Here is a 14206-nt window from a genome sequence, read left to right as displayed (position 1 = left end):
ACTAACACCTAATGCTATAGCCCTTTTACAATTAGAAACTTAATTTTTTGCCCCAGAAATATTTAACTTGAACAAAGTAACAAAAAACAGTGCTTTGTTTTGGAACGCTTTTTTTTAAAATGTCCATTAAACACTTTTTCTCCAGTGGAAATTTTCCACCATTGATCCCATGTATAGCTCCAGTAGCTATTAATATTATGCTAATTTTGTTTTATCTCTTCCTTCCTTGTTCCATCTTTTTTCCTGAATTATTTTAAAGCGAATTCCACACATAATACCATTTTCAATGAATAGTTCAATACACATCTTTAATAGAATTTTTCAAATGTATACCATTATGCTATCTAATGAAATAAGAAAGTACTTTCCTAATGCTATCTAACACCCAATTCATACTCAGATATTTCTTTTTTTAAAAGATTAGTTTATTTATTTGAAAGGCAGAGTTACAGGGAGGCAGACACAGAGAGAGAACTTCTATCCGCTAGTTCACTCCCCAAATGGTTGCAATGGACGAAGCTGGGTTGATTCGCCAGGAGCTTCTTCCAGGACTCTCAAGTGGGTACAGGGGCCTAAGGACTGACTTGAACCATCTTCCTCTGCCTTCCCAGGAGTATTAGTAGGGAGCTGGATCAAAAGTGGAGCAGCTGAGACTCAAACTGGTACCCATATGGGATTCTGGCACTGCAGGTGGCAGCTTTACTTGCTACGCCACAGTGCTGGCCCTCTTATTTGGTCTTAAGAATTTTTTTTCTGGGTCTGTGTTGTAGCATAGCTGGTTAAGCTGCCCTAAGGGCGCTGGTTTGAATCCCAACTACTCCACTTCTGATCCAGCTCCCTGTTAATTAATGGCCTGGAAAAGCAGCAGAAGATGGCCTAAGTGCTTGGGCCCCTGCACTCAAATCAGAGACTGGTAGGAAGCTCCTGGCTCCTGGCTTCAGCCTGGCCCAGCCTCAGTGGTTGCAACCATTTGGGAGGTGAACCAGCAAATAGAAGACATCTCTCTCTCCCTCTCTCTCTCTCTCTCTCTCTCTCCCCCCTCCCTCTCTCTCTCCCCCTCTCCCTCTCTCCCTCTCTCCCTCTCCCTCTCTCTCTCTCCCCCTCTCCCTCTCTCCCTCTCTCCCTCTCCCTCTCCCTCTCTCCCTCTCCCTTCCTCCCTCCCTCTCTCCTTCCCTCCCTCCCCTCGCTCTCTGTTTTTCCCTCTGCCTTTCAGATAAATAAAATAAATATTTATTTTTTAAAAGATTTTTTCCCCTTTTGGTTTTGTGGAGTACAATTGCATAGGTATACTTTGAAAAATGAATAATAAAATACATGAGTTAGTATGTGTCACTGATTTGTAGTAACTGGGAGAAATCTGAATAGGTTTCATGTGTTTGGGTTGTGGTATTGTTTTGAAGTGTGCCTGTCCGCTGGTTTCACAGTGAGAACTGACTGAAAGGAAGTGCTTCCCAGTAGAGATACCTTGAGACATTCATCTTCATAAAGAAACCCCCCCAGCAGACTAGCATCCACCTGCTGATGTGTCCTTGACTCATGCCCATCAGTGCTGGCCTTGGTGCTGTTCTGCCTGTGCAGCAGTGCAGGCCCGATTGTCCAGCCCTGCTGGGGGATGAGAGGTAGCTTTGCGTCATAAAGGACGTGAGTCAGCTTTTGGAATGAGTAGATACTTGTAATGAACACTTCATTGATTGTGTTTGAATAGTTACTCCTGAACTATTGTAACACTAGAAAGTAATTTTCAGTGTGACTGTTAAGTATTCCCGATAATCGGTGCTCAAATTTGGCTGTATGACAGGATCATTTTGCCAGTCAAATCCAGCATTGTCTTCATATGAAGCTATAAGGCTGGCCCCCAGGTTCTTCTGTGAAATAGTGCCCGTTTTATTGATTTGCTTCATCAACTCTCTTTTACTCATAGGTATATTCAGTTAAATTTATTGTATGTAATTGTTCTATTTAAAACCTTGAGTTCTGCCAAGCTGTAATTTGTGGTGTTTGAAGTTAATGACTGTTCTCCTTAACATTTATTCCCTGGAGATTTACTTTAGTATCTAGGCTGAAGTGAAAAATTGACAGTCTTTGAAATCTCCCCTGCCTCTCCTAATTAAACATAACTCTTTAACATAAGCTAAAGATTGTCTAGAGCCATGGCGTGTAAATTCAGTTAGACACCTGTTATTTTTTGTAGCTGTGAGCCACTGGTTTTTATATTTTTTAATGGTTATATAAATACCTATACAACATCCTTAATTATGCCTCTTGGCAAAGCCTAAAATTTGCTGGTACCTGCAAATAAATTTCTCTAATAGTGTTTCCTTTCTTAAAAAAGCAATTATTTGCTTATTTGAGAGAGAGAGAGAGAGAGAGAAGTGGCAGATAGAGCACACATTCTCTGAGACATCTTTCAGTTCCCACAACCCCCAGGCAGGATCCTGGAAGTCAACCCTGGCCTCCCGTGTGGGTGCAGGAGCCAAACTGATATCTGGGTGCTCCCATTGGAAACCTAGGCATCCTAATCAGCACGAATCAGCATCTTAACTGGCCCAAGGCTGGCTCCAGTAGAGTTTCTCTTGATGGGTTCGCTATAGTTAAAAGGAGACCTGATGTTGGTCTACCTCCCTGTTGCAGTTTTTTTTTTTTTTTTTCAAAGATAGCTATAAATTTGTGTCTTCATGTGAAATACTCTAATTAAAAAAATTTTTTTTTATTTACTTTTTTTTTTTTTTTTTTTGACAGGCAGAGTTAGACAGTGAGAGAGAGAGAGAGAGAAAGGTCTTCCTTTTTCCATTGGTTCAACCCCCAAATGGCTGCTACGGCCAGCACGCTGCACCAATCTGAAGCCAGGAGCCAGGTGCTTCTCCTGGTCTCCCATGGGGTGCAGGGCCCAAGCACTTGGGCCATCCTCCACTGCACTCCCGGGCCACAGCAGAGAGCTGGACTGGAAGAGGAGCAACCGGGACAGAATCCGGCACTCCGACCAGGACTAGAACCTGGGGTGCCGGTGCAACAGGCAGAAGATTAGCCAAGTGAGCCATGGCACTGGCAATTTTAAAATGTTGATAATAAATTCAGAATTTCCAGACACTTTTTGACTACTCCATTGTAGAGTAAATAAATGTTTGCAGGCTGATAGTTTGTGACTTTGAGCTAGGAGGTGCTGAAAAAGGATGCCAGCTCCAGATTCTGGATGACTCAGCAATATTTATGGTTGGTTCTATCCTCTTTTCTCATTGTGGTCTGCAGATCAAGCTAAAATAAAGGAAAAGAATATAGATGTGTGAACTTAAATGTTTCTGTTTGTTAATAATTAATCCTGTTTCTGAATGGAATCCTCAGAATTTCATTTTAGGAAATGGTTAAAATTGCTATCTTCTCTTCTGTGGTTGGGGAATCAGATCTTCTGGTTTTTTTTTTTTTTCCAAAGAATTTTTGAATAGCACTGTCCAGTCAATATATATAAATTACAAGTTAATAAGGGATTAGGATCCAATTGGACAAACACTGAACAAAGTATACCATAAATACTTTTGTAGACTACTGTTTTATACTCTAAAATGCTAAGATAAACATGATTAGGTTTTGTTCCCTTTGACATCAGCATGAACAGTAACTCCCTGGTGCAGTGCAGCTTTGTAGACCCTTGGATTCCTGGGACTTTCTCAGCTAGCCTTCTGTCTTTGTGGAAGGCAGCACACGGTACCGCCTGGGTCTCAGCCGTGAGGACTGAGGAGTCTCTGGCCAAGTCACTGCAGCTGGAGTGATCATACTGCGCATGGCTACTCTTGGCATTGTTTGCTGGCTTAACAGTCCCTGAGGTTTGGCGCATGGTCAGTTTAGATTGCGACAGTTGGAATCTGTCAGAAGACAGTGGAAGCGTTTAGAATCAACGTTGCGATGGACTAGTTCAGTGATGCGACCTCGGAAATGTGAGATTATTCTAAGGTGATAGCCTATTAAACATTGAGTGGGGTGGGGGTTATTTTTGTGAGCAGTGCATATGAGGAAGGATTTTAGATAGACTTAAAAGGATGCTTTAGTTTTGAATGTTGCTTACTTTTCTCTTGAACTCCTTAACAGAAAAGAGTTGGAAAATACTCTGAGGAAAATAAGGTACTTTATTCAGATGTAATATTTATTTCTTCTTGAAGAATACACATTAACTACTATGCCGTGAAGTTTACTAGTACAGCAAGAAGCAGCAAAAAGTTAAATGTCTAAAAGTGGTATTTATATATAACTGATATGTACTACTTATTATAATGCAGGGTGTTTACAAACATGAATGTGGGTATTAAAATGAAATGAGAAGCTTTCATATGTGAGGGAGGTAAGGTGAAGCGATCTGAGTAGAACCAGAAGTAAATGACATTATATGTTTTAGTAAGTAAGCTAGGAGACTTCTAAAATCTCTTCATAGATTGGACTAGGAAGGTTGGTCTAGAAAGTTGAAGTCTGGGTGAGGTCTGGCTGTGTTTTCTCTTAGTTCAGCCTCCACTTGACTTTTTCCCCTGGTGCTAATGTGGATAGTACCTGCAGGTAAGAGGCATGCTGCTTCAGTTAAGATTCACAAAGTTGAGGTTTAGATCCAGCCCAAGCATTTAGTAGTTCAATTTTTAGCAAAATCTTCACCTCTGAATTTTTTTTTTAGTTACAGTTTTGAACTAGACCTTCTTGAAACACTGAAACAACCATAATACCTATCAGCAGAAGATAAGTTAACTCTTACAGTTTGCTGAGACTGTAGGTTACTAAGAAACTGTTAGAATAACTGAAATAAATCTGTAAGTGTGGATAGGGCATAATTTAACTATTCATTCATCCAGTGAATTGTGAATCCTTTGTATGTTAGGTGCTATTGTTGGTACTGGGATTACAGAATAGAACATACAAAAACACAGCTGACATTATAGAGATCAGACAGTTAATGAGTGAGTGAATATCATAGTTCAGGAACTGATAAATGCTATAACGAAAAATTAAGTTCTTCCCCAAAATGAATCATGGTAAGGGGGAAATTAAGATATGGGTAATGTATGTGGGACACTATTGTTAGAATTTTTTGAGACTTGGTGGTTGGTTGCCTTTGGAGATTGGAGGTCAGTTTATGGCATGGTTTGGAAAGAGGTCTATTTCTTACACTCAGTTCTTGCTGTTTTAATTTTCTTGGTTATGTGTGCATATATTACTCAAAAACAAAATCTTTAATTATGTGACAAAAATAACACATATGTCTCATGGTATATATATAAATGCTTTGGTCCAGTCTGAACTTTTCTGGCTAAATATACTAGTCTTATCCATGTGCCCTGTGCCCTATGCTCTCATAATGTTTAGAAATTTTGGCATTTGGTTTTATCAGACTCATTCTTTTGATATATATACCAGCTTTTTTATTAACATTTACAATGCTGAAACTTGAGTTTATATATAGTCTTCTTTAATGTGTGTTAAATACTGTGAAATGAAAATTTGTCTAAAAGTTCCAAATTTTTGAGTAAACACAGCTTGCTTATTCCATATCTTTCTTAGGATAAGACTGGAAGTTCTTGACATTTTTGTCTTCTGTGTCTTATCTTTTATTTCAGTTTTAGTATGTTTACTTTTAGCTTCCAAACATCGTTGAACTTGGAGAGGATCACATAGGATCACTTCTTTTTTTTCCCCTAAAATAGTCAACATGCTAAGCATCTTTCCTGATAAAAATCTCTGTTCTTTTCTAGTTGGATGAAAAATCTGACAAACAGTATGCTGAAAACTACACAAGGGTAAGTAAATAGATTCCTAAGGGAATTAAATTCTCAGGGCCAATTAAATTTACTTTCTGTGCTGGTTTGTTCATTATTTTACAATTGGATTGATGGAGCTACTCTTCCTCCCTTCAATTATTTCCTGTCCTTGACCCCTCAAAATTCCTCTGAAGTTAAATCATGTGAAGCCCTGGGAAGGGAAGAGACACTGCATTCTATTTCATGAAATGTCACCTCTTAAGCTTTTGGCTGCTCCTTTGATTTTCATTCCTCATAGCTTGGTCCTGAGAAGAAGCCGTTGACTGCTGACAGTGGGAGTGTCTTCAGGAACGGTGGTGACACACTCTGGGGGTTCTTTTTAGGCTTTACAGATAAGTTATTTCTTGAGAAAAAGAGCACCTTTGTTGGAGTTGCTTTGTGTTAAAGTCTCTAACTTTCTTCTGAAACTGTTTTTAGAAAGCCAGTTATAAAACGATTTATCAACATTAATTTTATGTTGTGCCTGAAAAGATGGATCAGGTCTGTCCACTAGAGTTATAAATTTAAGTCACAAATGTGAATGTTTGTAAATTTACATATTCTGGTAGCCACATTTAAAAAAAATAATGGAATAAAATTAAGCAGTATACTTTTTTTAGCCCAACTATCCAGGACATTTCAGCATATAATCAATATAAAAATTAAGATATATTTAATTTTTTCCACAATAAGCCTTCAAAATCTGGTACATGTATTTTACATTTCAGTCTCAATTTGGACTAATTACATTGCAAATGTTAAGTAGCCACAGATGGCTAATTGCTAGTAAATTGGACAGCACAGACCTATGCTGCTTACTAATCAGTAGCGTAATTTCACATTTACATTAATCTTAGGAAAAGCCGTCTACATGCGTAGTGGTGCACAGTGTTGTTACTTGCAGCCTCAGTAGAAAGTCCATCCTTATCAAACACAGTGTGAAAAAAAGAAGAGCTTCTGAAGAAGCAATTTTAAGAATAGGGAAAGTGCATACCAGTTCTAAGGTCTTACAACTGCTTTAAATAAATTTAATCTGCTGTGCTCATCCAGTATTTTTAATAATATAACAAAGATAAACTTAGAAAAGATTATATAAACAACTCCCAGAAAAATGATTTCCTTTTTGGTTGCTATGATTTCTAGATTCTGATACAGCATTTGAGTTAACAAAGTTATGCTTGGTATGCCTTGGCCCATCCCTGGATACCTCCTCTGCCATAGCCAATCAAAATTGCCCATCTCTTCCACTTTATTTTAATTTTTAAAAATGATTTATTTATTTGAAATGCAGGATGACATAGAGAGTGGGAAAGACAGAGGTTTTCCATCCTCTGGTTCACTCTCCAAATGCTACAATGGCTGGAGCTGGGCCAGGCCAGAGCCAGGAGCCGGGAACTGTGTCTGAGTCTTCCACATGGATGGCAGGGGTCCAGGTGCTTGGGCCATCTTCTGCTGCTTTCCCAGGCCGTTAGTAGGGTGCTGGATCAGAAGTGGAGCTGCTGGGTCCGGCGCTGTGGCATAGAAAGTAAAGCCGCCACCTGCAGAGCCAGCATCCCATATGGACATCAATTCTAGACCTGGCTATTCTACTTCTGATCCCGCTCTCTGCTGTGGCCTGGGAAAGCAGTGGAAGATGGCCCAAGTCCTTGGGCCCCTGCACCCATGTGGGAGTCTGGGGCAAGCTCCTGGCTCCTGGCTTTGGATCGGCCCAGCTCCAGCTGTTGTGGTCATTTGGGGAATGAATCACTGGATTTCGGAAGATCCTTCTCTCTCTGTGTCTCTCTTTGCCTCTGCCTCTGCCTTTCTGTAATTCTGCCTTTCAAACAAATAAATGAATCTTAAAAAAATAAAAATAAAAAAGGAGCTGCCACGTCACAAACCCATGCTTATTTGGAATTCTGGCGTCGCAGCTGGCGGCTTCACCTGCTGCACCACAAGCCTGAAGCAGTATGTCTCCTGAAGCTGCGTGTGCCCCGCCATCCTGCCCAGTGTCAGTTCCCACAGCCAGCATATTGGGAACAAGACTGAGACGTGCTCTGTGTGCTCTCTCCAGCCTTCCTCTCGAAATTCTGCCTCAGCAACAACCCCTCTGAGTGGAAACTCGTCCCGACGAGGAAGCGGGGACACCAGCAGCTTAATAGACCCAGACACCTCATTAAGTGAATTACGCGTAAGTCACAGGGTTTGGTTTGCTTTTCACAAACAATCTGACTGCTTTGCAGTCATCCTGGAACTTTTCACATTTAATGAGACTTTGTAGAAAGGAAGCGTGTTAGTTCTTTAAAAAAAAGAATCATTAATCCAGTTCAAAAATGTGACTGTGGTGTGTCAGAGTCCGGGAGGGAGGAGATCATTCTTTTTCTGTTTCCTTTCCTGCAGTAGGGTGAGCGTGGAATGACTTCTATAAATTTACAAATGTCAGAGAACTTTGTAGTACTCGTAGAAGTGATTCTCTCAGAAATAATTGGCTGTATTTCAAGTGGAAAATATACATCTGGCCAAAGAACCAGACTGTGGGAATCCTTTAGTCTTTTAAGCCACAATGGTATTTGCCTGCTAAAATACAGTTATGTCTGTTTTTCATTGTGATGAAAGTGTAGTAATATTTTAATAACAGAAACCTGAGATAATTAAAAGTTCATTTGACTCACTAGTTGCGTCTCCATCTGTATTAACCTATTTGGAAGAGGAGAATTTTAAAACTGTATTTGAATATCTATTTGCTGAACCTGCTGTTTGTGAGGAATGGGGGTGGGGTGGTGGGAGAAGCTGCATTCATTCATTCCACACTGAGCATTAGACCCTAGAGGTTAGGTACCAGACACATCTGGCTCTCAGGAGGGGACTGTGGTAGGGAGCTACACTGATAGGACCAGTGAAGCCGGTGGGGGCCACTGTGACCGTGCTGGGACTGTTAGGGGAGTTAGGGAGCTGCATCTCAGCTGGACCAAGAGAAAGGGTTTCAGAGAAGACAGCTCTGAGCTAAGGTGTGAAGGCAGACTAACAAATTAACTGGGCGAAGAAGTCGCAGGAAAAGCCCTCCTCAGAGAGCGAACCTCCAGACAACCAGAAGTTCCCTCAGCAGCAGAGCTGGGGGAGGCAGGAGAGACAGACTGGAGAGGTCACGGGTCCACATCACAGCACATCTTGTATGCTAGCCTGAAAATAAGTTTTACACTGACAACTGTGAGAGAGTGATTTTTATTTATTACCTTTATTTAATTAGAAAGGCAGAAAAAGCTTATCTGACACATTAGTTGAGTTTCTATCCCAAGTACCCTTTTTATTAGAAGATGAGACAGGTCTTCCATCTGCTGGTTCATTTCCCAAATACCTACAACAACCATGACGGAGCTAGACTGAAGCAAGAGCCCCCTAACTCAGTTTGGGTTTCCCACGTGGGTTACAAGGACCCAAGTATTTGATCCATCCACCTGCTGCCTCCCAGGGCATGTATTAGCATGAATCAGAAGTAGAGCCAGGAGTGGAGCCCAGGCATCCCCAAGTGGGCTGTGGCTGTCCTAAGTGGCATCTTTTTTTTTTTTTTTTTTTTTTGAGTTTATTGGCCAATTTATTTTTCAGAAATGAACTGAAAATTTCATTTTTATAGGAGGAAGGCAAGAAAAAAAGCTCCTCTCAACCCAAAAAAACCTCTGTACCAGGTCCCGGGAGAAAGTGTCCCTGGAAGGCAGTGTGCAGGGAGCTGGTTTCTAAAGGTCCGTGCCCAGTCCCTGCCGCTGAGCACTGGTTCTCACCTCTGCTGAGTGGCATCTTAACAGCTGTGCCAAATGCTACCCCAGCTGTGGAATTTTTTTTTTTTTTTTACAGGCAGCGTGGACAGTGAGAGAGAGAGACAGAGAGAAAGGTCTTCCTTTGCTGTTGGTTCACCCTCCAATGGCTGCCACAGCTGGCGCGTTGCGGCCGGCGCACCGCGCTGATCCAAAGCCAGGAGCCAGGTGCTTCTCCTGGTCTCCCATGGGGTGCAGGGCCCAAGCACCTGGGCCATCCTCCACTGCACTCCCTGGCCACAGCAGAGAGCTGGCCTGGAAGAGGAGCAACCGGGACAGAATCCGGCGCCCGACCAGGACTAGAACCCGGTGTGCCAGCGCCGCAAGGGGGAGGATTAGCCTAGTGAGCCGCGGCGCCGGCCAGCCGTGGAATATTGAGTAGGGAGTGACACTCTGACTGGCGTTCCTGAGGATAGCTTTGATCACAGCTTGGAGGGTGTATCGGAAGCCATGAGAACTGCCTTTAGTTGAACTCTCAGACGAGAGAGTGGAGAAACTTTCTGTGACGTGAATTTGAGAGGCGGGGCGACAGGTAGAAGATGGCTGAGATTTTTGCTTGCTTTTAAAGGTGGGGTTGATACTTGTTTGCCTTGGGTGGATGGAGCCAGTGTAGCGCGAGCTGAAGGGTGAGGAAGGACGGAGAATAGCCGGCAGTGCCAGCCTGTTTGAGAGTGCAGAGCTCTGACCGTGGGCTTCCCTCCACTGGAGTCCCCTCCCGCTGACACAGCAGAGGAGGAAGTAGGGGCGGTGGAGACCAGGAAAGATTGTAACTGAGAGTTAGCGGAGGAGGGGGAGATTGGATTAGAAGAGGAGAGCTGGTCCAGGCGGCACGACGATGGCTTCACTGAGCTCTTGCTGTGCGCCGGGCATAAGCGCTGGGCGTGCAGGGTCGCGTAAAATAAACGTGTGCCTGTACGTGCTGCGTTCTAGGGGACACATGAACCCTCAGACAAGGTCTTCCACCCTCAGACTTAGCTTCCTCTTGTCACACTGCTTGTCCGTTGTTTTCTTTCCTTAAAAGAATGACTTCCTTGAAGAAATTGAAGTTTTTGTGCCCTAACCCTTGTTTCCTTAGTAGGTCCTTGGTAAATATCTCTTGAACGTTTCAATGAGTAGAAGACAGGGAACAAACCTGTTCCCCTGAACGGAGGGGACAGGGAAAGCATAGTATCAGAAATGTCTGTAAATGACCTTATTAATAATTGATACTGCCTGCAACTACAGAATTATATTTAGGGCCCTGTGGCAATTATTTCTTTCTTTAAACAAGGTTCCAGAATAGACAACACACGGTCAAGTATGTGGGGAGCAGTATCTGCCATTTAAAATTTGACCCACTTCATTTTTCTTAAAAGGATTATGGTAACATTTGAAGCAGTGACTTTTCTCATCATTTAAATGGTGTCCTCAGGATAGAATATCTCATTTGACATTATGTTTAAAATGTTTGTGTTTCACTTCTCTTCCTGTCTCCCACATTGATTATAGTCAGTAATCAAGTCCCTGAGATGACTTTGTAAATATCCATTTATTATATTTTTAAAAGTCAATAGTTTGCTGCTTATAATTAATTTACTATATCTTTTATTAGTTCTGGGTGGAACATTATGCTAAAAATTAAGTGACATAGAATTTTAAAAATTGAATGTTAAAAATACTGCAATTCATGTAACTTGTATTTTTTAAAACATATACAGCCCTGCCCCCATGTGCTAATGTGGTTTTTGACAGAATGTAACGATAAGAGTATTTGATGCTGGACTGAGTACTCTAGACCTTCCCAGTCCCATTGTCTGCTGACTTGTTTGCATCTTCAGTGGTGGGCAGTGGGAGTTAATGTTTTTTACCCTTTGATTTCTCTGCTTTTAGTTTGGATTATTCAAAAGTAAGTCACGTTTCATCTGAATCCTTTGAGACTTAAGATATGTTTGTGCACGGTTTTATGCAATGGTTCATTCCTATGTCCTGCAGGATCTCTATGACCTTAAGGACCAGATACAGGATGTAGAGGGGAGATACATGCAAGGGCTTAAAGAACTGAAGGTATCAAGGTCTCCTTTGTGGCCCCAGCCTGCTCTGTGTGCAGCAGTGTTGGTTATGGTGGTTCACAAGTTCTGTTAACCCCTTGCACACAGCTTTACTAACAGTGTCTGTCTCTCATGCATGTGCTTAACCTGCAATGCATAGGAAAGGCGAACTTTAAATCTCTGCTAATGTTTCAATGTTGAGTTTCGGGAATATTCAGTGAAGATATTATGCCATACAGGTTTAAAAACTTGTAAGTCATGTTCCTTGTGTCTTTGCTATACAAAATGAAATTGCCAGTTAAATCAAATTGGCAAATACTTACAAATATTCTAAGAATATTTTTATATTCTTCTCAGCTAATTGAAAAAGTATTGTATCACCTTTTTTTTTGTCGCCAAATTCAGTATTAAAAATGTGAGAGAGAAGCAACTAAGAAAGCATAACTACAGACATCCTCCCGGGAGGAAAGAGCATGAAGGCATGAGGCACAGGTTTTCTTTTGTTGAGTTTGTTTTTGCCTATACATCAAAAAGATATTACATACCTAGTGCCTCAAGGAATTTGGAGATAAATGTAAGTAGGCTTTTATCTGTTCTCAGCAAGGATAGCTACCAGTTTTCAATATAAATGTGTGAATCAGACATTTTGGGTTCTAAATGATATTAGTTATTTTTTAATTCATGTTTCATTATGAAGTTCAAGCCTGATCTTATGAAGGAACCAAAATGTGTTCTGATTTGAAATAGAAATGTACAGTAGCCCTCTGGAAAGCAAAGCAGGCATTCAGAAAGGCGGCTCAGGATGCGCCCAGAGGAGTAAGCGTCGCCCTCATGGACAGCATTCGTGGACACCCCCACCCCCACATGATCTAACATAGCTCGGCTGCCACTGAAAGCCTCCCTGAAGTGAGCTGGTCCATGGGGATTCAAGGTTAAGACTTGGGGACCCAAAAGATGGGAGGCTACAGGCAGTGCTGATCACACACTCTGGTACATGGCTTGGGGTGTCAGTACTCATCAGGAGCATCACAGAGGTGTCAGTACTCATCAGGAGCATCACAGAGGTCATCAGTACTCATCAGGAGCATCACAGAGGCCGTCAGTACTCATCAGGAGCATCACAGAGGTGTCAGTACTCATCAGGAGCATCACAGAGGTATCAGTACTCATCAGGAGCATCACAGAGGTGTCAGTACTCATCAGGAGCATCACAGAGGTCGTCAGTACTCATCAGGAGCATCACAGAGGTCGTCAGTACTCATCAGGAGCATCACAGAGGTGTCAGTACTCATCAGGAGCATCACAGAGGTCGTCAGTACTCATCAGGAGCATCACAGAGGTGTCAGTACTCATCAGAAGCATCACAGAGGTGTCAGTACTCATCAGGAGCATCACAGAGGTGTCAGTACTCATCAGGAGCATCACAGAGGTATCAATACTCATCAGGAGCATCACAGAGGTGTCAGTACTCATCAGGAGCATCACAGAGGTGTCAGTACTCATCAGGAGCATCACAGAGGTATCAATACTCATCAGGAGCATCACAGAGGTGTCAGTACTCATCAGGAGCATCACAGAGGTGTCAGTACTCATCAGGAGCATCACAGAGGTCGCTGATGTTCTCACCTAGTCAAATGGCTCTAATCTTCAGGGTGTAATCTCTCTTTTAGGACTTTTTTTTTTTTTTTTTTTTTTGACAGGCAGAGTGGACAGTGAGAGAGAGAGACAGAGAGAAAGGTCTTCCTTTCCTTTGGTTCACCCCCCAAAATGGCCGCCATGGCTGGCACGCTGCACCGATCTGAAGCCAGGAGCCAGGCGTCCCCTCCTGGCGTCCCATGCGGGCACAGGTGCCCAAGCACTTGGGCCATCCTCCACTGCCTTCCTGGGCCACAGCATAGAGCTGAACTGGAAGAGGAGCAGCCAGGACTAGGAACCTGGCGCCCATATGGGATGCTGGCGCTGCAGGCGGAGGACCAGCCAAGTGAGCCATGACGCCGGCCTCTTTCAGGACTTTCTAAGACTTTTAGACAAATCTTGGATCGAACAAATATATCCACTGTATTAAATAAATATCTTAAAGTCTCATGTGGGCTGGACATTGTGGCATAGCAGCTTAAGCTGCTGCTTGGGACACCTGCCTCCTGTATCAGAGTGCCTGGGATCGAATCCTGCCTCCATTTCTGATCCAGCTTCCTGCTAATGTGCTTTAGAGGCAGCAAATGATGTATTTGTGTCCCTGCCTCCCACATGGGAAACCTGGAGGGAGCTCTTGGCTCCTGGCTTGGCCCTGACCCAGCCCTGGCTGTTGTGGGCATCTGGAGAGTAAATCAGCAATGGAAGATATTTCTCTGTTTTCTCCTCTTTTTCTGTCACTCTGCCTTTCAAACAAACCATAAAAAATAAAATTTTATGTGTAACAGTTAGGAAAGTAAACAAGCAACTTAGAGGCATTCTTATTGCTCTTTAAAAAAGTCTTAATATCTATTTAAATGAAAGTGGGAGATAAGGAAGGAGGGAGAGAGAGAAAGAATGAGTGAATGAATGAGCAAGGAAGAAAATCTTCCACTGCTGGTTCACTTCCCAGATAATTGCAACACCATGGTTAGGCCAGGCCAAAACCTGG

At 42.4% G+C, this 14206-nt stretch overlaps 1 protein-coding gene across 50 annotated transcripts in view; it reads left to right on the top strand.

Moving 5' to 3' along the window:
* LRRFIP2 (LRR binding FLII interacting protein 2) overlaps positions 1-14206 on the top strand; it is a 138374-nt gene that overhangs the window by 86242 nt on the left and 37926 nt on the right. For 37 of the 50 annotated variants that reach the window (XR_016232942.1, XR_011388280.2, XR_011388279.2 and 34 more), the window contains 3 exons: positions 5724-5768; positions 7822-7938; positions 11528-11599. Coding sequence is in view for 47 of the 50 variants with exons in the window: in XM_070072997.2 (XP_069929098.1) it covers positions 5724-5768; positions 7822-7938; positions 11528-11599 (234 nt within the window). In the remaining 3 variants the exon portion in view is untranslated. The remainder of the gene's footprint in view (positions 1-5723; positions 5769-7821; positions 7939-11527; positions 11600-14206) is intronic. The other 13 variants (XM_070072998.2, XM_070072996.2, XM_070072994.2 and 10 more) reach the window with 1 other exon arrangement.

The sequence above is a fragment of the Oryctolagus cuniculus genome, chromosome 4 (genome assembly GCF_051225735.1).
Source record: "Oryctolagus cuniculus isolate XC-2025 breed Fujian yellow rabbit chromosome 4, ASM5122573v1, whole genome shotgun sequence".
NCBI classification, from domain to species: domain Eukaryota; kingdom Metazoa; phylum Chordata; class Mammalia; order Lagomorpha; family Leporidae; genus Oryctolagus; species Oryctolagus cuniculus.
The sequence above is the reverse complement of the archived record's forward strand: the minus strand, read 5'-3'. Positions and strand labels throughout refer to the sequence as shown.